Genomic DNA, 24,507 nt, shown 5'->3' with positions numbered 1-24,507 from the left:
GCGTTGGAAGGTGGCCGGGGCCCCGAACAACCCAAAGGGAAGCATGGCGAATTGGTATAACCCAAACGGAGTGGAGAAAGCCGTCTTTTCCTTGGACTCTGGCGATAAGGGAATCTGCCAGTAGCCCTTGGTTAAATCCAGTGTCGTAAAAAAACGTGCGGTGCCCAATCGGTCCAGGAGCTCGTCGACCCGGGGCATCGGGTAGGCATCGAAACGTGACACGTCATTCACCCTGCAATAGTCCACACAGAACCGCACAGACCCATCCTTCTTAGCGACCAGGACGATGGGGCTGCACCAGGCGCTGTTGGACTCCTCTATTACCCCCATCTCCAGCATCGCCGCTAATTCTCGCTGAACAATTTTCCTCTTGTGTTCAGGTAACCTGTAGGGCCGTGTTCGCACTGTCACGCCCGGGGACGTCTCAATGACTCAATGACCTATGAGGTCCGTGCGACCTGGCAGGAGAGAGAACAGTCTGCTTTCTGGGTCGCAGAGAGATGGGCATCGAAATAGAGCTGGGTCGGATCGGTGGAATTAGGGACTTCGGGCCCCAGCTCCTCTCTCTCAGCTACTGCGGACACCAGCGAAACAGAATCCGCCTCCCTCCATCGTTTGAGGAGGTTGAGGTGGTAGATCTGTGTAGCTCCGCCCCGGTCAGATCGCACCACCTCATAGTCGACGTCCCCTACCCGGCCTTGCCACCTGGCGAGGAGTTTTGAGCTGAAGGAAGGAAGCAATACAAGAACTTTTTCTCCCGGTGTAAATTGTCTCAGCTTTGCTCCTCTGTTGTACAGCCGTTGTTGACGCTCCCGGGCCTCGAGCAAATTCTCACGTGACAACTCACCCAGTGTGTGGAGTTTGGCTTGCAGGTCCAGGACGTATTGAATCTCGTTCTTACCGGGGCTCGGACCCTCCTCCCAGTGTTCCTTAAGCAGGTCGAGCACCCCCCGTGGTTTCCTGCCAAACAGCAGCTCAAAGGGAGAAAATCCCGTGGAGGCCTGGGGCACCTCCTGTACTGCAAACAACAGAGGATCAAGCCATTTATCCCAATGACGTTCATCGTCGTGAATGAACTTACGAATCATGGACTTTAAGGTTTTATTCAGCCGCTCCACCAGCCCGTCGGTCTGTGCACTCCGGTGAAACGGCCCGATGAGGTCCATACCTAAGCGCTCGAACGGCACCTCCATTAACGGGAGCGGTCGCAGCGGCGCTCTCGGGTTGGTTCACTAGCTGACACTGCGGGCAGGACGCGCACCATCGGCGCACATCCGCCCAAATGCCTGGCCAGTAAAATCCCGCCGTTATCCGGTCCATAGTTTTGTCACTACCCATGTGGCCCGCCATCGGGTTATAGTGAGCCGCCTGGAAAATTATTTCCCGACGGCTTTTCGGTATTACTAACTGGGTGTTCTCCTGACCTGTACGAGTGTCACGACTCACTCTGTATAACCTGTCCCTGATCAATGAAAAGTGCGGGTATGATAATGCTGTGTCAGGGCGCACCATGTGACCATACGTATCACCTAGTCGAAGGCATAGCGTAGAGTATCATCACGAGACTGTTCCAGTGGAAAATCTTCCATGGAGCGTAATTTGGGAGCCCGCGGAGTCTCCGTGGGAGGCTCCGTCGGTTCCCCGTCCCTGTCTGCAGTGTCGGACGACCTCGCGTCACCACTGAGCACCGCACACATCCCGCATGTCCCTGCTGATCGTGACCACACCCCCGCACACTGCCCCGCTAACTTATGAAACCCTGCCCAGTCGTCCCCAAGATTAGGGGGTGCGTAAGGCGGGAGCTAGCCGCAACCTTTATCTTATGCTTTTTACCCCCCAAACCTAATCTCTACCGGTACCAATGGGTAGTCGTGAACATCCCCATGCACACACTTAATACACACCCGCGATGCCTCCACCAATGCCCCGGGTCGAACCAGCATCTGGTGGAACGCAGTACGTCGCTCCCGGACCGGGGGAGGGGGTTGGAGGTTCAGCAACCCTCACCACCTCCATCAGTGGCCACTCCCGCCGGTAGTGCCCGGGCTGCCCACACCTCCAACACTCCTGCCCTGGCGGTTGAGGCGCTCTCGGCGGTTTGGGAAGAGTGCCGGGCCCGGTCGGTTCCGCATGGTCAGCCCCCCTGGTACGGGCTGGTGATTGCGGCGTCGGCAGGGGCCACGCCGCGGCCGGCTGCTGGGTCCTCCTTTGCGGCGTGGGGACTGGCTGCGGTGGCGCGGGCGGGCGTCTGCCGTCGCCCCGTCCGCCGGGGTGAACCGCCAGGTGGTCCTCCGCCAGGGTGACCGCGGCCCCCCGGCTGCAGCCACCTGTTGGCCGCGTCCCGTAGCCGCTGAGCGAAGGCGAATGGACGGTCCTCTGGCCCCAGCCTCGCCTCCTGGAAACGCCTCCTGTGGTCCTCGGGGGACAGCCCCAGCCGGTCCATGATTACCCCGGCATAGTCCCGGGGTAGTGCCTCGCCCCGGGTGGCAGATCCAGGGCTGCCGTCTGCCCCTCTCCGGTCAGCAGTGGCAGCAGGCGGATCGCCCATTCGTCCGCCGGCCACCCGCACGCCCCCGCCATCGCCTCGAACATTTCCAGGTAGGACTGCACCTCGTCCGCCGGCGACATCTTGTGCAGCACCACCCCCGCGTACGCCGGGGGACCCGTGCCGGTGCTGCCGCGACTGGCCGGGCCACCAACTGCTCCAGCACCCGGGTCTGCCGATCCGTCTGGGCTTGGAGCGCCTCCAGAAAGTGCCGGTTGGACTCGGCCTGCTTGATGGAAGAGAAGCCATTCAAGTAGGTATCAGGGCCCACTGCTGCATCCAAGGTTCCTACATCTGAGGACGGGTCGGCTCTGGTTGGGGGCAGGAGACATCAATTTTCTCTTTGATAGTCTGAAGATTATTATTCAAGAAGTTCATAAAGTCGTTACTACTGAGGTCCACAGGAATACACGGCTCGACAGCGCTGTGACTCTCTGTCAGTCTGGCTACAGTGACAACAACTGAAGAGAAACCGGGACTTGTTTTTATTTTTCTCTATTAATGAGGAGTAATAAGATGCTCTTGCGTTAGCAACCTGTTGCTAAAGAACTGCACGCGCTCCCAGGTCAAATGTAGATAAAACAGAATATTTGAGACTAACATGTCTCACACACAAACTGTCTCAAGTATGCAGTGAACTCATGAACAACAGGAAACGTGATGATCCGAGAGCCTGAAGGGATGGACATCCCTGTGCTCCAATGGGGCTCTCCGAAGGTCATAAACAAGGAGCCGCCTCCATCATAGTGAACCAATCAAGAATGCTCTTAAGGGCTATATATATTCCGAGCGCACTTTGTATTAAGGGCCCTTTCAGTGCTGTTGCTAGACAGATTGCAACAGGTCCGTGCACGTATGACTGCAGGACTGAATACTCCTGTCACCAATAAACATTGTCATATTGCTTTGATTAAAGTCTCCAGTCTGGTCCTTGCTTTGCGTTCACGACATATACATTATCTACATCATAGCCTATAGAATAGTCCCGGTGAAGCAGTTATTCTGCTATGGTCGTGTAGAAGATCCCTTCCTTGTAGTCAATTCGGTGGACTGAGCATGAGGACTTTGAAAGCTTTACGGTACTGGTGGCAGAACGATTACTCCCGTAGTTCGCGCTGAGATCGCTACCCAGCTCCGTACGAGTCTAGCTCGTGCTCCCCCTCAGGGTATACATGACATTACACCGCAACAAACAACGCCAGAGCTACGTGCTCCACCGTGGAGCGGTACTTTAAACAGTGCTTTACTTAACCAGACGCTGCGCTAGCATCACATAGAGGGCGGCCGGATAAATGCTAACCGGGGTATAGCTTTGCATCGCGGAGCTTCAGCTGAGCGTGTCGTTACGTTAGCAGTTTAACGTGGATGGGGAGCGTCGACTTGCCTTACCGCGTGTTAGCCTTTTGAGAGGCTGCTATGCTGCTTGCTGGACGGAATGCTGCGTGTTTCCCAGGCGTTGGAGATGAAGGGGATTCCCGTCCTCGATGTCCCGCAGTAGCTGGAGAGCCCGTCCGGGGCGTAGCGTTCTCCCGGTTAGCCCGCGTAGCGGGTGCTTGTCGCTCCCTCAGAGAGATCTAACGTAACCCCTTAACAACAACCAGACTGTTTATGCCCTGGCTCTTAATAAAGCACTTGTAGTTGGGCTTCTTACTTATATGTACTCTCTTGCTTCTTGTTCTGTACCCTCTGCTGAATGCATTTATTGTGCCTTGGATTATATCTTATGGTGAATGGCGTTACATAAAAACATAATGGTCTGTTTCCGATTCACTCCGCCCGTCCTAGTGCGGTTGGCTCGCTCTCTGCCAGCTGTGAGCCTTACCCACTCACACCTGGGCAGAGGAGGCTTGGTACCGCGCTCTTACGTTTAGCCTAACTGCTTCCTGCTGCGCCTCGTAGGCGAGTGCTACTACACCGGTACCTCGGCGGGCTGCACGACGGCTCAGATGTTGATTTAGTTTCTCCACAATCGATCATCGTCCAGTCGGAGTTTAGAGTTTACCGCAACACTGTGGTGCTAATTGAACGCTTTGCTTCGCCTCGCTTCAGCTACACGCTGAAATGAAAGCTGACAGCCAACAGAGAGGAAAACACATTTAAAGATTGACAGCAACAACGTGATTGGCTTAAAGAAACCGTGTGTAGAATCTGATTGGTTACTAAAATGTGCACGCCCCCAATCAGCTGTTACTTAATTACAAAAGGAGGCAAACAGAGTCAGACAGGTTGTCTTCCTGACTGAACTTGCGCTTAAGCTACATTTCAAGAGAACTTACCGTCCTGGCAATTCACAATGGGCACTAAAGACACCACAAGAGTCCAAGAAGGAAAATAATAACCAGCTGAAATGGTCAAAGTGGCGGTTTGACCATGTTGGAAATTTGGCTGACGCAGTAGATATCTTTTCAGATGCAATTGATGAGGTTGAACATGAAGACACAGCGGCATTTTTAAATCTCCTTCAAATGTTGCTAAACTCAGATGCTGAAGCAAGAATAACACCTCAGCATGCCTTGAAACATTCTTTTGTGACTATGAGTCACCTGGCAGACCACGCTCACAGAAGCTCTTATACACAAACTGCCTCTAAGCTGATGGTCGTCTGCCCTGGGTGTGATTTAGACGAATGTCAGGAATATCTTAGCAGTTCCGAAAACGACATGGAATTAACTGACTCTGAAGAGGTGTTTCCTCCAAAGATAGACAACTCCAGCCTTGCACACTGCCCAGAATCCCGCCATGGAACTCCAACCTTACTGAAACAATTGTAGGATAAGGAGTATCCTTTACTCTGCAACAAGTCTGTTCAATACAAAGTTTTGGACTATATTGGACAAGGAAGTTATGGACACGTACTCAAGTGTGTCAATTTAAAAACAAACAAGAATACGGCCATAAAGTTTCACAAAGACGTTAAGAATTATGCCAAAGAAGTAAAGATGCTGGAAAAGCTCAGGACCCTTGACCCAAAGAAAAACAACTTGGTGACATTCATGGACAGTTTTATAGTTAATGACATGGCTTGCATCACCTTTGAGTTGCTAGACAGGAGCCTTTACGATTTGATGAATGAGAATCAGGATCTAACTATCAGTGAAATCCGTCCGATAACTCATCAGCTACTTGTAGCATTAAATGCGCTAAAGAGTGTTGGCCTCATTTACCAAGACCTGAAACTTGACAACATTATGCTCATCAACCACAAAGATGAGCCCTACAAGTTGAAACTAATTGACTTTGGTATAGCCATACCAGCCTCCGAAGTGACGGAAAGAAGGATTCATAAACCTTCTGCATACCGAGCACCAGAAGTGACCTTGGGCCTCCCCATATCAGAAGCCATTGACATGTGGGCACTGGGATGTGTTTTGACATCTCTGTTTTTTGGCCAGGATATCTTCAACGGAGAATCAACATACGACGTAATGAAAACTATTTGCTGTCTGCTGGGTCAGCCACAAGACCACCTGCTAAATGCTGGAAAAGACACTCACCATTATTTCACGAGAAAAAATTGCTCTGGCAATTCACAATGGAGACTACAAACACCAGAAGAGTACAACGAGGGACATCATGAACAACTGCATTTGTCAACGTGGCCATTCGACCATATTGGAAATTTGGCTCGCGCAGTAGATAGGCATTCAGATGCAATTGAAGACGATGAACTTGAAGACAAAGCAGCATTTATAAATCTTGTTCAAATGTTGCTCAATTCAGATGGTGAAACAAGAATAACACCTCAGCATGCCTTGGAACATTCATTTGTGACTATGAGTCACCTGGCCGACTACGCACACGATAGCTCTTATACACAAACTGCCTTTGAGCTGATGGTCGTCTGCCCTGGGTGTGATGTAGAATGTCAGGAATATCTCAGAAGTTTCGAAAGCAACATGGAATCAACGGATTCAACAGATGTTTCCTCAAACATAGACAACTTTAAGCTTGAGAATCACTATACGATATAATGAAAATCATTTGCTGTCTGCTGGGTCAGCCACAAGACCACCTGCTAAATGCTGGAAAAAACACCCAACGGTATTTCAGGAGAAAAAGCCGCACTGACAATTCACAATGGAGACTAAAAACACTAAAAGAGTACAACAAGGAAAATAATGAACAGCTGCAATTGTCAGAATGGCATTTCAACAATTTCGGAAATTTGGCTCACGCAGTAGATGTCTTTTCAAAGGGAATGGGAGAGGTTCGAACTTAAAGACACACGGGCATTTTTAAATCTCCTTCAAATGTTGCTCAATTCAGATGCTCAAACAAGAATAAAACCTCAGCATGCCTTGAAACAATCTTTTGTGACTATGAGTCACCTGGCAGACTACGCTCACAGAAGCTCTTACACACAAACTGCCTTTAAGCTGATGGTCGTCTGCTACAGTCTCTGAGACACCGTGAGACAGTCTCTGAGACAGTGTGTGAGACAGGTTGTCAGACAGTCAGCGGAACAGTGTGATACAGTGTGAGACAGTCTCTGAGAGAGTGTGAGACAGTCTGTGAGGCAGTGTGAAACAGTCTCTAAAACAGTGTGAGACAGTCTGTGAGACAGTGTAAGACAGTCTGCGAGGCTGTGTGAAAGAGTCTCTGAGACAGTGTGAGACAGTCTGTGAGACTGTGTGAGACAGTCTGTGAAACAGTGTGAGACAGTCTGTGAGGCTGTGTGAAACAGTCTCTATAACAGTGTGAGACAGTCTTTGAGACTGTCTCACACTTATATACTTATTTATTTGGGTTGAATATTGTAGCCTCCATTTCGAATATTTCAACATTTTTTTTTTTTAGGTTGAATTTTTTTGCGGTGTTTTAATGTTGAAAAACATTCAGGTACATAATTTCAATGCATAAATATTCAGTGCTAGAAATTCAATCAACTTTTTATTTCAACCCCCGATGGCACAGATTTACTTCCATAGGGGGCCCGGGCTCTGTTGATGAGCCCGACTGCCGAAGGGAAGAAACTGTTCGTGTGGCGGGAGGTCTTAGTCCTGATGGACCTCAGCCTCCTGCCGGATGGAAGGAGCACAAACAGTTCATGTTCAGGGTGGGAGGGGTCGGCTACAATCTTTCTGGCCCGCTTCAGAGTCCTGGCAGCGAACAAGTCCTGAAGAGACGGAAGATTGCAGCCAATCACCCTGTCCGCAGTGTGGATGACACGCTGCAGCCTGCCCTTGTCCTTGGCTGTGGCTGCAGTGTACCACACGGTGATGGAGGAGCAGAAGATGGACTCGATGATGGCCGTGTAGAAGTGCACCATCATCGTCTTTGGCAGGTTGAATTTCTTCAGCTGCCTCAGGAAGAACATCCTCTGCTGAGCCTTTTTGTTGATGGAGCTGATGTTCAGCTCCCACTTGAGGTCCTGGGTGATGATGGAGCCCAGGAAACGGAAGGAGTCCACAGTGGTGACGGGGGAGTCACACAAGGTGAGGGGGGATGGTGGGGCTGCGTTCTTCCTGAAGTCCACGACCATCTCCACTGTCTTCAGGGCGTTAAGCTCCAGGTTTTTCACGCTGCACCACGTCACCAGGTGGTCAGACTCCCACCTGTAGGCGGACTCGTCCCCACCAGAGATTAGTCTAATGAGGGTGGTGTCATCAGCAAACTTCAGGAGCTTGACGGACTGGTGACTGGAGGTGCAGTCGTTGGTGTACAGGGAGAAGAGCAGAGGGGAAAGAACGCAGCCTTGGGGGGAACCGGTGCTGATGGACCGAGAGGCAGAGACGTGTTTCCTCAGCTTCACGTGCTGCTTCCTGTCGGACAGGAAGTCAGTGATCCACTTGCAGGTGGAGTTGGGCACGTGCAGCTGGGAGAGTTTGTCCTGCAGTAGAGACGGGATGATGGTGTTGAAGGCAGAGGTGAAGTCCACAAACAGGATCCTGGCGTAGGTTCCTGGGGAGTCCAGATGCTGGAGGATGAAGTGGAGGGCCATGTTGACAGCATCGTCTACAGACCTGTTGGCTCTGTAGGCAAACTGCAGGGGGTCCAGGAGGGGGGTCGGTGAGGAACTTAAGGTGGGACAGGACTAGCCGTTCAAAGGACTTCATGACTACAGAGGTCAGTGCGACGGGCCTGTAGTCATTCAGTCCTGTGATCCTGGGCTTCTTGGGAACAGTGATGATGGTGGAGGCCTTGAAGCAGGCTGGGACACGGCATGTCACCAAGGAGGTGTTGAAGATGGCGGTGAACACAGGAGACACAGAGACAAAAATGTACTTTCTTGTTACTTGTTCTTCTGAGTTTGTATCTCTATGTGGAAATGTACTTATTGTAAGTCACTTTGGATAAAAGCGTCAGCTAAATGACATGTAATGTATTCAAAGTGGGGGGGTGGCGTGAGCACACTTACCGCTGTTGGTCCCTTGCTGCTGGGTGCTGATCCTGCCGCTGAGGGCCCGGGGGAGGTCGTTCCGAGGCCGGGGGCACGTGCAACCATCCGGAGGCGGCTTGCTGTGCACCTGGCTCAGCAGGGTGTTGAGGCTGTTGTACAGGCTGGCGCTCAGGCCCAGGTTGGCGCCGCAGTTCTGTCCTGACACGGCAGAGAGCAGATGCTGCTGCTGCTGCTGGTGGTTGTCGTCAGCGGGGCGGCGGCGGGGGGGGGGGGGGGGGTGACTCTGCTGGAGGGATGCGAGCATGGTGGCCTTGTTCTCGTACACAGAAAGGTTGCCGTCCAGGCTGCCCGAGCGGCTGTGGCCGGACACCTGAGACATCAAAACAATACACGTTTGTACGTGGAATTCTTCAGCTTCCATTCATTCGCGTACTTTCTGCTTCCCTTCCTTCACCTTGTACCCATACAGCGGTATGGTCACGGGCAGGCTGCTCTGCCGGTGGTGTCTCCAGCGCTGCAGCAGCCTCTGCTGGGCTTCGATCTCCTTCTCCACGCTCCTCTGGCCCTCCCTCAGTCGTTCCAGGCTCTGCTGGTACTCCAGCAGCTGAGCCTCGAGCTCCTCACGCTCGCAGCGCAGCCGCTAGTCCTCTAGGAGGCACCGCTGCTCCAGCACACTCTCCTGCTGGCACTGGGGACATGGTTCAGAGCCATCAGAGCTTTTAATTCATGTACAGGTCGGTTATGGAGGGTTAAAGGATCAACCCAAATATATAACTTACTTATGTGTTTTCCCTAGTATTGCTGTTGTAAAGCACTGTTGCTTGTTAACCCTTTAAGGAAGGCAGGTAATGTGGGAGGGGGCTCCTGGTCAACTTAGTGCTTCATTCATTTGATCATAACTAAACATACATATTATTGCAGACTATCATGATTTTATTTCTATTTTTGTACTTTGTAGTTATTAATCTGCCTCACTTGTATTGCCCTGCCTCACACGTTACTTAATTTCGTCCTAAAGCTATATGAAAGTGTAAAAACCATGAAAATTAGGCTTTAATATGAAGGTCAATTTACAAGTGAAAAACAATACAAATGATTAGACAATAAAAGAAGGTCCTATATAAATGTTGATTCATTCTTACTAAAGTGAGCAGAATGAACTGAGCTAGACAAGGCCTCTAAAACTTTACGTCTCCCACCCACTCATATCAAATTCAAAATGCAAATTGTGATTGTCCTGCTGTGTGAGAAAAAATGGTTCTTTTTCCCCCCTCACACAGTAAGAGATTTACTCACAGTAAACCCATCAGAAAGAATATGTTGCATGTTGCATTTTATGAATTTTGTGTTGTATTTGTGTTGCAGATGTTCAGAAAAGTAGCCTGTGAGGTAGAAGTACAAGTAAAAAGCTCCCAGCTGTGGTAAAAGGGAAAAGGCAGCAACACAAACCATCTGTAAACCCATCTTATCAGGGAGAGTTCATAGGTCTATGTACGCGGATGAATCCCTCTCACTGGTTCTATTAGTTGATTCCTTAGTTAACTCTAGCTCTACCTGCTTGAATTTGGATGTGTTATCTACGAGCAGAGGCAGACGAATTGAGACAAATGAAAGTGTGTCGGCACAAGGCCTACCTGTCGTTTGTCTCTGGCCAGACACTCTTTGTCCCAACGTTGCTGCACCTGTTTGAGCTTCACGTGGAGCTTCTGGACCTCATCCACCTCCTCCTTCTTCCTCTCTAAACCCCTCTTCTCTACTTCCTCTTTCTTCTTATCGACACTCCTCTGTCATCCTGCTCCTGGATGACAACGGAAACCTCCGGTCGTTATTTCCTACAAAACTCTCACTGATATGCGTGTGGTAAAGATAATATTATTTGGGTATAAATATCATGTGATTGATACCAGATGGAGCTGAGGTCTTTCTCCCTCCAGGAGGAGGAACCTCTGGACTTCATAGCAGCTGTCCTGGACGGTCACTGCAGCCTGGCAACACAGAGAGGAGCAAAACCCGTGAGAGTGTTCTGCCAGGTTTGATTTTTTCATGCAAACAAGGACAAGAAACCTACAATTTAGCATTTGGTTTAAATAACTATTTAATGTTGTTCCCTAAAGTATTGTTTAATTCAAACAAATAAATGTGCGTCTGAGCTTTGCCAAGCTGCCTCTCATTTGATTAAAAGTCAAGAAGAAGATTAATAATATCCAGTAAAGATGAGCTGATTAAAGGAAAAACTTCCTTAAGCATCTTAGTCGGAAACGGATCAAAGACACAAGAGAGGAGAAGAGTTAAGATTTTCAAATTGTAGAAGTCAGTTGATCAAGGTTGATGGAAGAGAAGCCATTCAAGTATCAGGGCCCACGGCTGCATCCAAGGTTCCTAGATCTGAGGACGGGTCGGCTCTGGTTGGGGGCAGGAGACATCGATTTTCTCTTTGATAGTCTGAAGATTATTATTCAAGAAGTTCATAAAGTCGTTACTACTGAGGTCCACAGGAATACACGGCTCGACAGCGCTATGACTCTCTGTCAGTCTGGCTACAGTGCTGAAGAGAAACAGGGACTTGTTTTTATTTTTCTCTATTAATGAGGAGTAATAAGATGCTCTTGCGTTACGTAGAGCCTTCTTATATGTTTTAACGCTGTCTTGCCAAACTAGCCTAGATCCTTCTGATTTGGTGGAACGCCATAACCGTTCAAGTTTCTGCACAGTTTGCTTTAAGTTCTGGCTTTGAGGGTTAAACCAAGGAGCGAACTTCCTTCTTGTTGCCCTTCTTCTTTCCAGAGGAGCAATAGCGTCCAACGTCACTCTCAAAGAGCCTGTGGCAGTAATAAGAAGATGGTCAATTTGTGATGGACTGAAGTTTTTACAGGTATCTTCTGATATCTTGAGACAGGACACTGAACTTAGAGCAGAGGGAATGGCTTCTTTGAATGAGGCTACAGCGGTATCCAATAAACATAGACCGTGAACCCATTTCTAAGGTTCTTCTTCTGGTTGAGCCCCATCCAAAGTCCCTCCTAATCAGACCAGGCTCTCCCCAAAACGTCTTCCAGTGATCAACGAAGCCCATATTATTTACTGGGCACCACCTCGACAACCAGCGCCGGAATGACGACATGCGGCTATACATGGCGTCACTGATCAAGTTTGGGAGGGGGCCAGAGAAAACTATAGTGTCAGACATTATTTTAGCGCAGACCTGGGCATTGTACAGCCTGCGGGATGATTCTGACCGGCCCGCGAAAGATTACATGATAATTAGAAAATAAAACATATTTTCTAATTATCTTATTGGTGGACTAAAACCGCATTGCTTTTTTTTTAAGCCCATTTATTCTCACAGTGCACGCAATCGTGCACGTCAACTGTGCACGTGAAATGCATGTGATTGACAACCTGTCTTCCTTCAGTGTCACCCCTGAAAAATGAGAAAATGTCGGCTCATGCCAAAAAGAGGAAAGTGGATGCCGAAAGCAGAATTTTCAAAACAAACATGGACTACTAACCTTTTCTTTACTGATGTTCAGCTTGAACTCATTGACCTGCAGTCTGATTGACTCCTGAAAGAGCACTTTAAGTCAGCATCACTGCTAGAGTTCTACTTTGCTCTCAAGGAGGAGAACTTTCCAAACATGAGGAGACATGCTCAGAAGATGTTGGTTCTCTTTGGATCCACCTACATATGTAGCATCTCCACCTCAGACATTCAGCCAGACTTTGATGGACTTGTTAAAGCTCAACAGAGACTGGATTTCTCACACTGAATGAAAAACAGAAAGAATTGAAGAAAACTAAAATGTGGGAATATAACAAGTGAAATAAAACACTTGATCTAGCTAAAGATTAAAGGTTTAATATAGGCATTTAAAGTCAAAAAGGCTACAAAACTGGGACACTTTTCTTTACACGGTTCAGTGACATGTCTTGTTCATTTTGGCTACAAAGATGTGATGTCTTTAGAAAGCTAACAAAATGCTGGTTTCAGTAGTATATGAAACTCAAAATGCCATGTTATTAATGTGACTGAAAGAGTCAAATGCTTCACATTTTGTAAATTCTATTTGAATAAATGATCATTTTGAAGGGTAAACTCACCTTTTAATTGCCAAATAACACACGATTACCAGCGGTCAAAACAATGACATTTACTGCTTTTTATATAGAAATAAGCAGGCATAATTGAGTTCGGCATTTTGGCCATCCAAAATATTTTCAGTTGCTCATTTGAGAGCGAACGCTACGTCTACGTGGTCCGCACCGACTACGGGAGATGGCTGGTTAACTTCAGCAGCTATTGACTGAGCCTCCATGGTGCGGAGCCGCGCTCCTAACTCACTAAGCCTCGCCTCCAACCTATCAAATATACTACACTTCTTACATGTACCATAATCCGCAAGGGGGGCAGAGGAATAGCTAAACATATGACACACCGAACAAGAACAGGAGCAGGAGAGGTAGGGAGGGAAGACGTCACAAGATTAGCTACTAAGCTAATGCTAATAGAGGTAACGTTGACGCTAAACAACGTCTAAGCAACTATTCAATTGAACGAAAAAGTGCTGCACGGTGAGGCGTTTAACAACGCCACGAAAATAATTCGCCGCTTATACTAAAAAAGATCACGACACAATCAACTTAGTATAGCTACAGCTGTGAAAAAGTTTAATGACATCACACACGCTGCCGACAGGAAGTGACGCAACACGCTTACCCTTCAGACACCATCACTGTCCTGTGGGATTGGCCAGAGATACACCAACACAACTGACATCACGTGGTTCCATTTGATCACGTGGTCCATTTGTTGACGTACCATAGTTCAATTCGATCATGTGATCGATTTGATGACATCACATCCAACTGATGTTATTCCCATTCCATTCCCACCACTTGAAGAAGCACAGTGGACTCACCAAGTCAATACAGACAGTTTCATAGTCCACTGACTTCCCTCGCTTTCAAGATGTCGGACATGAGCCTTCAGGATTTGGTAGTGAAGAGACAGGCACCATTGACTCTCAATGAAATTCGCCCCATAACTTATCAGCTACTTGTGGCATTTACCGAGCTAAAGGATATTGGCTTTCTTTACACAGACTTGAAACCTGACAACATTATGCTCGTCAACCAACAAGATGAGCCTTTCAAGGTAAAATTAATTGACTTTAGTTTGGCCATTCCAGCCTCCGAAGTGAGGGCAGGAATAATTGTGCAACCTTGTGCTTACCGAGCACCAGAAGTGACCTTGGGCCTCCCAATATCAGAAGCAATTGACATGTGGGCACTGGGATGTGTTTTGGCATCTCTGTTTTTTGGCCAGGATATCTTCAAGGGAGAATCAGCATACGATGTAATGAAAACTGTTTGCTGCCTGCTGGGTCAGCCACAAGACCACCTGCTAAATGCTGGAACAAACACTCGACAGTATTTCAAGAGAACTTACCGTCCTGGCAATTCACAATGGGCACTAAAGACACCACAAGAGTCCAAGAAGGAAAATAATAACCAGCTGAAATGGTCAAAGTGGCGGTTTGACCATGTTGGAAATTTGGCTGACGCAGTAGATATCTTTTCAGATGCAATTGATGAGGTTGAACATGAAGACACAGCGGCATTTTTAAATCTCCTTCAAATGTTGCTAAACTCGAATGCTGAAGCAAGAATAACACCTGAGCATGCCTTGAAACATTCTTTTGTGACTATGAGTCACCTGGCAGACCACGCTCACAGAAGCTCTTATACACAAACTGCCTCTAAGCTGATGGTCGTCTGCCCTGGGTGTGATTTAGACGAATGTCAGGAATATCTTAGCAGTTCCGAAAACGACATGGAATTAACTGACTCTGAAGAGGTGTTTCCTCAAAAGATAGACAACTCCAGCCTTGCACACTGCCCAGAATCCGGCCATGGAACTCCAACCTTACTGAAACAATTGCAGGATAAGGAGTATCCCTTACTCTCCAACAAGTCTGTTCAATACAAAGTTTTGGACTATATTGGACAAGGAAGTTATGGACACATACTCAAGTGTGTCAATTTAAAAACAAACAAGAACACGGCCATAAAGTTTCACAAAGACGTTAAGAATTATGCCAAAGAAGTAAAGATGCTGGAAAAGCTCAGGACCCTTGACCCAAAGAAAAACAACTTGGTGACATTCATGGACAGTTTTATAGTTAATGACATGGCTTGCATCACCTTTGAGTTGCTAGACAGGAGCCTTTACGATTTGATGAATGAGAATCAGGATCTAACTATCAGTGAAATCCGTCCGATAACTCATCAGCTACTTGTAGCATTAAATGCGCTAAAGAGTGTTGGCCTCATTTACCAAGACCTGAAACTTGACAACATTATGCTCATCAACCACAAAGATGAGCCCTACAAGTTGAAACTAATTGACTTTGGTATAGCCATACCAGCCTCCGAAGTGACGGAAAGAAGGATTCATAAACCTTCTGCATACCGAGCACCAGAAGTGACCTTGGGCCTCCCCATATCAGAAGCCATTGACATGTGGGCACTGGGATGTGTTTTGACATCTCTGTTTTTTGGCCAGGATATCTTCAACGGAGTATCAACATACGACGTAATGAAAACTATTTGCTGTCTGCTGGGTCAGCCACAAGACCACCTGCTAAATGCTGGAAAAGACACTCACCATTATTTCACGAGAAAAAATTGCTCTGGCAATTCACAATGGAGACTACAAACACCAGAAGAGTACAACGAGGGACATCATGAACAACTGCATTTGTCAACGTGGCCATTCGACCATATTGGAAATTTGGCTCGCGCAGTAGATAGGCATTCAGATGCAATTGAAGACGATGAACTTGAAGACAAAGCGGCATTTATAAATCTTGTTCAAATGTTGCTCAATTCAGATGGTGAAACAAGAATAACACCTCAGCACGCCTTGGAACATTCTTTTGTGACTATGAGTCACCTGGCCGACTACGCACACGATAGCTCTTATACACAAACTGCCTTTGAGCTGATGGTCGTCTGCCCTGGTTGTGATGTAGAATGTCAGGAATATCTCAGAAGCTTCGAAAGCAACATGGAATCAACTGATTCAACAGATGTTTCCTCAAACATAGACAACTTTAAGCTTGAGGAAGCACACTGCCCAGAATCCAGCCGTGGAACTCCAACCTTACTGAAACTATTGCAGGATAATTTACTCTGCAACAAGTCTGTACAATACAAAGTATTGGATTTCATTGGAGAAGGAGCTTTTGGACAAGTAGTCAAGTGCGTCAATTTGAAAACCAACAAGAATACGGCCATAAAGGTCCTCAGAGACCTTGATGATTACGCCGAAGAAGTAAAGATGCTGAAAAAGCTCAGCACCCTTAACCCAGAGAAAAACAACTTGGTGACATTCATGGACAGTTTCATAGTTGATGACATGTCTTGCATCACTTTTGAGTTGCTAGACAGGAGCCTTTATAATTTGCTTATGGAGAAACAGGTAACATTCACTCTTAATGAAATCCGTCCCATAACTCATCAGCTGCTCGAAGCATTTAACGCGCTAAAGGGTATCGGCCTCCTTTACACAGACCTGAAACTTGACAACATTATGCTCGTTAACCACCAAGATGAGCCATTCAAGATAAAACTAATTGACTTTGGTTTGGCCATTCCAGCCTCCGAAGTGAAGACAGGAATGACTCTGCCAATTTGTCCATACCAAGCACCAGAAGTGTCCTTGGGCCTCCCCATATCAGAAGCCATTGACATGTGGGCACTGGGATGTGTTTTAGCATCTCTGTTATTTGGCCAGGATATCTTCAACGGAGAATCACTATACGATATAATGAAAATTATTTGCTGTCTGCTGGGTCAGCCACAAGACCACCTGCTAAATGCTGGAAAAAACACCCAACGGTATTTCAGGAGAAAAAGCCGCACTGACAATTCACAATGGAGACTAAAAACACTAAAAGAGTACAACAAGGAAAATAATGAACAGCTGCAATTGTCAGAATGGCATTTCAACAATTTCGGAAATTTGGCTCACGCAGTAGATGTCTTTTCAAAGGGAATGGGTGAGGTTGAACTTAAAGACACACGGGCATTTTTAAATCTCCTTCAAATGTTGCTCAATTCAGATGCTGAAACAAGAATAACACCTCAGCATGCCTTGAAACAATCTTTTGTGACTATGAGTCACCTGGCAGACTACGCTCACAGAAGCTCTTACACACAAACTGCCTTTAAGCTGATGGTCGTCTGCTACAGTCTCTGAGACAGTGTGAGACAGTGTGTGAGACAGGTTGTCAGACAGTCAGCGAAACAGTGTGAGACAGTCTGTGAGACTGTGTGAGACAGTCTGTGAGGCTGTGTGAAACAGTCTCTAAAACAGTGTGAGACAGTCTGTGAGACTGTGTGAGACAGTCTGTGAGGCTGTGTGAAACAGTCTCTATAACAGTGTGAGACTGTGTGAGACAGTCTGTGAGGCTGTGTGAAACAGTCTCTATAACAGTGTGAGACAGTCTTTGAGACTGTGTGAAACAGTTTCTGAGACAGTGTGAGACAGTATGTGAGACTGTGTGAGACAGTCTGTGAGGCTGTGTGAAACAGTCTCTATAACAGTGTGAGACAGTCTGTGAGACTGTGTGAAACAGTCTCTATAACAGTGTGAGACAGTCTGTGAGACTGTGAGAGTCATTACCCCCCCTTTTCTACCCCAGCTTTTGGTCGTGTTGTGTGGTGGTTAGCACTGTCGCCTCACAGCACTAAGGTCGTGGGTTTGACTCTGCTCGTTGGCCTCTCTGTGTGGAGTCGTCACGTTCTCCCTGTGGTTCTCTCCGGGTACTCCGGCTTCCTCCTAAAGTCCCAAGACTATTTTCAGTCTTTCTTATTTCTATATTTTCAGCAATTCATCATTCATTCATCATTTTACATACACATCAGCTAATGATAGCCTAGTATGTGAAGCTAACGTCAGCGAACAGCTAACTTGAATATCAATATAACAGAGCCACGAGCAACGAATGTGCATGTTGTCAACAACTGGTGGAAACACATCCCGTCGGACAGTCTGTGAGACAGTGTGAAACAGTCTCTGAGATAGTGTGAGACAGTCAGTTAGGCTGTGTGAAACAGTCTCTATAACAGTGTGAGACAGTCTCTGAGACAGTGTGAGAGTCATTACCCCCCCTTTTCTACCCCAGCTTTTGGTCGTGTTGTGTGGTGGTTAGCACTGTCGCCTCACAGCACTAAGGTCGTGGGTTTGACTCTGCTCGTTGGCCTCTCTGTGTGGAGTCGTCATGTTCTCCCTGTGGTTCTCTCCGGGTACTCCGGCTTCCTCCTAAAGCCCCAAGACTATTTTCAGTCTTTCTCATTTCTATATTTTCAGCAATCCTTTCATCCTTTTACATACACATCAGCTAATGATAGCCTAGTATGTGAAGCTAACGTCAGCGAACAGCTAACTTGAATATCAATATAACAGAGCCACGAGCAACGAATGTGCATGTTGTCAACAACTGGTGGTAACACATCCCGTCGGACCAGGATTATTTATTTATATTCATTAATTAACTTTTCTCCCCATGTTATCGTGGTAACCTCTCCAGCAGGGCCGAGCTCCTCCTCAGGAATCAGGATCAGGAATCAGGAAACGTTTGCCATAATATGTAGTACATACATGGAATTTGCCTTGGCGGTAGGTGCATGACAGAAGACAGTATAATAATGACGACATAGTTCTGGCCCGCTTCAGAGTCCTGGCAGCGAACAAGTCCTGAAGAGACGGAAGATTGCAGCCAATCACCCTGTCCGCAGAGTGGATGACACGCTGCAGCCTGCCCTTGTCCTTGGCTGTGGCTGCAGCGTACCACACGGTGATGGAGGAGCAGAGGATGGACTCGATGATGGCCGTGTAGAAGTGCACCATCATCGTCTTTGGCAGGTTGAATTTCTTCAGCTGCCTCAGGAAGAACATCCTCTGCTGAGCCTTTTTGTTGATGGAGCTGATGTTCAGCTCCCACTTGAGGTCCTGGGTGATGATGGAGCCCAGGAAACGGAAGGAGTCCACAGTGGTGACGGGGGAGTCACACAAGGTGAGGGGGGATGGTGGGGCTGCGTTCTTCCTGACGTCCACGACCATCTCCACTGTCTTCAGGGCGTTAAGCTCCAGGTTTTTCACGCTGCACCACGTCACCAGGTGGTCAGACTCCCACCTGTAGGCGGACTCGTCCCCACCAAAGATTAGTCTAATGAGGGTGGTGTCATCAGCAAACTTCAGGAGCTTGACGGACTGGTGACTGGAGGTGCAGTCGTTGGTGTACAGGGAGAAGAGCAGAGGGGAAAGAACGCAGCCTTGGGGGGAACCGGTGCTGATGGACCGAGAGGCAGAGACATGTTTCCTCAGCTTCACGTGCTGCTTCCTGTCGGACAGGAAGTCAGTGATCCACTTGCAGGTGGAGTCGGGCAAGTGCAGCTGGGAGAGTTTGTCCTGCAGTAGAGACGGGATGATGGTGTTGAAGGCAGAGGTGAAGTCCACAAACAGGATCCTGGCGTAGGTTCCTGGGGAGTCCAGATGCTGGAGGATGAAGTGGAGGGCCATGTTGACAGCATCGTCTACAGACCTGTTGGCTCTGTAGGCGAACTGCAGGGGGTCCAGGAGGGGGGTCGGTGAGGAACTTAAGGTGGGACAGGACTAGCCGTTCAAAGGACTTCATGACTACAGAGGTCAGTGCGACGGGCCTGTAGTCATTCAGTCCTGTGATCCTGGGCTTCTTGGGAACAGTGATGATGGTGGAGGCCTTGAAGCAGGCTGGGACATGGCATGTCACCAAGGAGGTGTTGAAGATGGCGGTAAACACAGGAGACACAGAGACAAAAATGTACTTTCTTGTTACTTGTTCTTCTGAGTTTGTATCTCTATGTGGAAATGCACTTATTGTAAGTCACTTTGGATAAAAGCGTCAGCTAAATGACATGTAATGTATTCAAAGTGGGGGGGTGGCATGAGCACACTTACCGCTGTTGGTCCCTTGCTGCTGGGTGCTGATCCTGCCGCTGAGGGCCCGGGGGAGGTCGTTCCGAGGCCGGGGGCACGTGGGACCATCCGGAGGCGGCTTGCTGTGCGCCTGGCTCAGCAGGGTGTTGAGGCTGTTGTACAGGCTGGCGCTCAGGCCCAGGTTGGCGCCGCAGTTCTGTCCTGACACGGCAGAGAGCAGATGCTGCTGCTGCTGCTGGTTGTCGTCACCGGGGCGGCGGCGGCGGGGGGGGGGGGGGGGGGGGGTGACTCTGCTGGAGGGATGCGAGCATGGTGGCCTTGTTCTCGTACACAGAAAGGTTGCCGTCCAGGCTGCCCGAGCGGCTGTGGACGGACACCTGAGACATCAAAACGATACACGTTTGTACGTGGAATTCTTCAGCTTCCATTCATTCGCGTACCTTCTGCTTCCCTTACTTCACCTTGTACCCATCCAGCGGTATGGTCACAGGCAGGCTGCTCTGCCGGTGGTGTCTCCAGCGCTGCAGCAGCCTCTGCTGGGCTTCGATCTCCTTCTCCACGCTCCTCTGGCCCTCCCTCAGTCGTTCCAGGCTCTGCTGGTACTCCAGCAGCTGAGCCTCGAGCTCCTCACGCTCGCAGCGCAGCCGCTCGGCCTCTAGGAGGCACCGCTGCTCCCGCTGCTCCAGCACTCTCCTGCTGGCACTGGGGACATGGTTCAGAGCCATCAGTGCTTTTAATTCATGTACAGGTGGGTTATGGAGGGTTAAAGGATCAACCCAAATATATAACTTACTTATGTGTTTTCCCTAGTATTGCTGTTGTAAAGCACTGTTGCTTGTTAACCCTTTAAGGAAGGGAGGTAATGTGGGAGGGGGCTCCTGGTCAACTTAGTGCTTCATTCATTTGATCATAACTAAACATACATATTATTGCAGACTATCATGATTTTATTTCTATTTTGGTACTTTGTAGTTATTAATCTGCCTCACTTGTATTGCCCTGCCTCACACGTTACTTAATTTAAAGTCCTAAAGCTATATGAAAGTGTAAAAACCATGAAAATTAGGCTTGAATATGAAAGTCAATTTACATGTGAAAAACAATACAAATGATTAGACAATAAAAGAAGGTCCTATATAAATGTTGATTCATTCTTACTAAAGTGAGCAGAATGAACTGAGCTAGACAAGGCCTCTAAAACTTTACGTCTCCCACCCACTCATATCAAATTCAAAATGCAAATTGTGATTGTCCTGCTGTGTGAGAAAAAATGGTTCTTTTTCCCCCCTCACACAGTAAGAGATTTACTCACAGTAAACTCATCAGAAAGAATATGTTGCATGTTGCATTTTATGAATTTTGTGTTGTATTTGTGTTGCAGATGTTCAGAAAAGTAGCCTGTGAGGTAGAAGTACAAGTAAAAAGCTCCCAGCTGTGGTAAAAGGGAAAAGGCAGCAACACAAACCATCTGTAAACCCATCTTATCAGGGAGAGTTCATAGGTCTATGTACGCGGATGAATCCCTCTCACTGGTTCTATTAGTTGATTCCTTAGTTAACTCTAGCTCTACCTGCTTGAATTTGGATGTGTTATCTACGAGCAGAGGCAGACGAATTGAGACAAATGAAAGTGTGTCGGCACAAGGCCTACCTGTCGTTTGTCTGGCCAGACACTCTTTGTCCCAACGTTGCTGCACCTGTTTGAGCTTCACGTGGAGCTTCTGGACTCATCCACCTCCTCCTTCTTCCTCTCTAAACCCCTCTTCTCTACTTCCAATTTCTTCTTATCGACACTCCTCTGCTTATCCTGCTCCTGGATGACAACGGAAACCTCCGGTCGTTATTTCCTAAAAAACTCTCACTGATATGCGTGTGGTAAAGATAATATTATTTGGGTATAAATATCATGTGATTGATACCAGATGGAGCTGAGGTCTTTCTCCCTCCAGGAGGAGGAAACTCTGGACTTCATAGCAGCTGTCCCGGACGGTCACGGCAGCCTGGCAACACAGAGAGGAGCAAAACCCGTGAGAGTGTTCTGCCAGGTTTGATTTTTTCATGCAAACAAGGACAAGAAACCGACAATTTAGCATTCGGTTTAAATAACTATTTAATGTTTGTAGCAGACGTGCCGATCCCCGAAGGAGTGACACACGGACACCAGGCAGCTCAATTCTATATTTCTTTATTATTCTTTTTTGTGTTGCACGACGTCGCTCGCTCCACACTCGCTCGCTCCTGAGCGTTGGGTTTAGCAGCCCCTTCTCCAGACCTGCTCACTGTTTTAAGCACAGGGGAGACAATCAGTCCAATGCTTTCCAGCTGCGCTTATTACCTGCCGGCACCGTTCCCTGAACCCCTCCTCCCAGCTCCCCCCCCTCTGCAGCTGAGCTAATCACACCCCACCACCACATACCCCCACCGCCCGACTTAGGCCGGGGAGCCGTCCGGCCTAAAGGTTGATGTAGAGGACTGGACGGTCCACCCCCTGCACCTGCTGGGACAAAACGGCCCCCAGCCCTCTGCTCGACGCATCAGTCTGCAAGATAAAAGGGAGAAAAAAGTCAGGTGTATGGAGAAGTGGTTCCCCGCAGAGAGCCTGTTTCACCCCCTCAACCGCCCACTGGCACCGCTCAGTCCACTGGACCGGATCTGGGGCACCTTTCCGGGTCAGGTCAGTTAAGGGGCTGGTCAGCTCCGCAAAGCCCGGGATGAACCTCCTGTAGTACCCGGCCAGCCCCAGAAACTGCCTCACCTCTTTTTTTGTCTTGGGACGCGGGCAGGCCGCAATAGCCGCGGTCTTGTCTACCTGAGGGCGCACCTGCCCGCCCCCCAAGTGGTACCCCAGATACCGTACCTCCCTCCGCCCAACTGCGCACTTCCCCGGGTTGGCGGTGAGCCCGGCCTGCCTCAGGGATTCCAGCACCGCGCCCACCTGCCACACATGCTCCGCCCAGGTGGTGCTGTGTATGATCACATCATCCAGGTAGGCGCAGCATATGCCGCATGCGGGCGAAGCACCCGGTCCATGAGGCGTTGGAAGGTGGCCGGGGCCCCGAACAACCCAAAGGGAAGCATGGCGAATTGGTATAACCCAAACGGAGTGGAGAAAGCCGTCTTTTCCTTGGACTCTGGCGATAAGGGAATCTGCCAGTAGCCCTTGGTTAAATCCAGTGTCGTAAAAAAACGTGCGGTGCCCAATCGGTCCAGGAGCTCGTCGACCCGGGGCATCGGGTAGGCATCGAAACGTGACACGTCATTCACCCTGCAATAGTCCACACAGAACCGCACAGACCCATCCTTCTTAGCGACCAGGACGATGGGGCTGCACCAGGCGCTGTTGGACTCCTCTATTACCCCCATCTCCAGCATCGCCGCTAATTCTCGCTGAACAATTTTCCTCTTGTGTTCAGGTAACCTGTAGGGCCGTGTTTGCACTGTCACGCCCGGGGACGTCTCAATGTGGTGCGCTATGAGGTCCGTGCGACCTGGCAGGAGAGAGAACACATCGTTAAACTGACTTTGCAACCGGGCTAAGTCTGCTTTCTGGGTCGCAGAGAGATGGGCATCGAAATGGAGCCGGGTCGGATCGGTGGACTTAGGGACTTCGGGCCCCAGCTCCTCTCTCTCAGCAAACTGCGGACACCAGCGAAACAGACTCCGCCTCCCTCCATCGTTTGAGGAGGTTGAGGTGGTAGATCTGTGTAGCTCCGCCCCGGTCAGATCGCACCACCTCATAGTCGACGTCCCCTACCCGCCCTTGCCACCTGGCGAGGAGTTTTGAGCTGAAGGAAGGAAGCAATACAAGAACTTTTTCTCCCGGTGTAAATTGTCTCAGCTTTGCTCCTCTGTTGTACAGCCGTTGTTGACGCTCCTGGGCCTCGAGCCAATTCTCACGTGACAACTCACCCAGTGTGTGGAGTTTGGCTTGCAGGTCCAGGACGTATTGAATCTCGTTCTTACCGGGGCTCGGACCCTCCTCCCAGTGTTCCTTAAGCAGGTCGAACACCCCCCGTGGTTTCCTGCCAAACAGCAGCTCAAAGGGAGAAAATCCCGTGGAGGCCTGGGGCACCTCCCGTACTGCAAACAACAGAGGATCAAGCCATTTATCCCAATGACGTTCATCGTCGTGAACGAACTTACGAATCATGGACTTTAAGGTTTTATTCAGCCGCTCCACCAGCCCGTCGGTCTGGGGGTGATAGACGCTGGTCCGAATAGACTTAACTCCCAGTAATTCGTAAAGGTGTCCTGGTCCATCAGAATCTAACTGGGTGTTCTCCTGACCTGTACGAGTGTCACGACTCACTCTGTATAACCTGTCCCTGATCAATGAAAAGTGCGGGTATGATAATGCTGTGTCAGGGCGCACCATGTGACCATCAATACGTATCACCTGGTCGAAGGCAGAGCGTAGAGTATCATCTCGAGACTGTTCCAGCGGTCCATGATTACCCCGGCGTAGTCGTGCCTCGCCCAGGGTGGCAGATCCAGGGCTGCCGTCTGCGCCTCCCCGGTCAGCAGTGGCAGCAGGCGGATCGCCCATTCGTCCGCCGGCCACCCGCACGCCCCCGCCATCGCCTCGAACATTTCCAGGTAGGACTGCACCTCGTCCGCCGGCGTCATCTTGTGCAGCACCACC

General features: G+C 49.0%; 2 protein-coding genes across 2 annotated transcripts; both read right to left on the bottom strand.

The window, feature by feature from the left end:
* Positions 1-1,909: 1,909 nt before the first annotated feature.
* LOC134129071 (collagen alpha-1(I) chain-like) lies at positions 1,910-13,686 on the bottom strand. Its single transcript, XM_062562441.1, has 2 exons — positions 13,600-13,686; positions 1,910-2,856 (listed from the first exon to the last, which is right to left on the bottom strand). Exon 2 carries the CDS (start codon positions 2,792-2,794, stop codon positions 2,135-2,137), a length of 660 nt encoding a protein of 219 aa, XP_062418425.1. The 5' UTR covers positions 2,795-2,856; positions 13,600-13,686; the 3' UTR covers positions 1,910-2,134.
* LOC134129016 (uncharacterized) lies at positions 8,238-20,252 on the bottom strand. The gene is made up of 6 exons (XM_062562165.1): positions 20,156-20,252; positions 19,888-20,067; positions 10,440-10,462; positions 9,340-9,525; positions 8,904-9,255; positions 8,238-8,696 (listed from the first exon to the last, which is right to left on the bottom strand). The coding sequence occupies exons 1-6, from the start codon at positions 20,250-20,252 to the stop codon at positions 8,323-8,325; spliced, it is 1,212 nt and encodes a 403-aa protein (XP_062418149.1). The 3' UTR covers positions 8,238-8,322.
* Positions 20,253-24,507: the final 4,255 nt, after the last annotated feature.

The sequence above is a fragment of the Pungitius pungitius genome, chromosome 5 (genome assembly GCF_949316345.1).
Source record: "Pungitius pungitius chromosome 5, fPunPun2.1, whole genome shotgun sequence".
Lineage (NCBI taxonomy): Eukaryota > Metazoa > Chordata > Actinopteri > Perciformes > Gasterosteidae > Pungitius > Pungitius pungitius.
The sequence above is the reverse complement of the archived record's forward strand: the minus strand, read 5'-3'. Positions and strand labels throughout refer to the sequence as shown.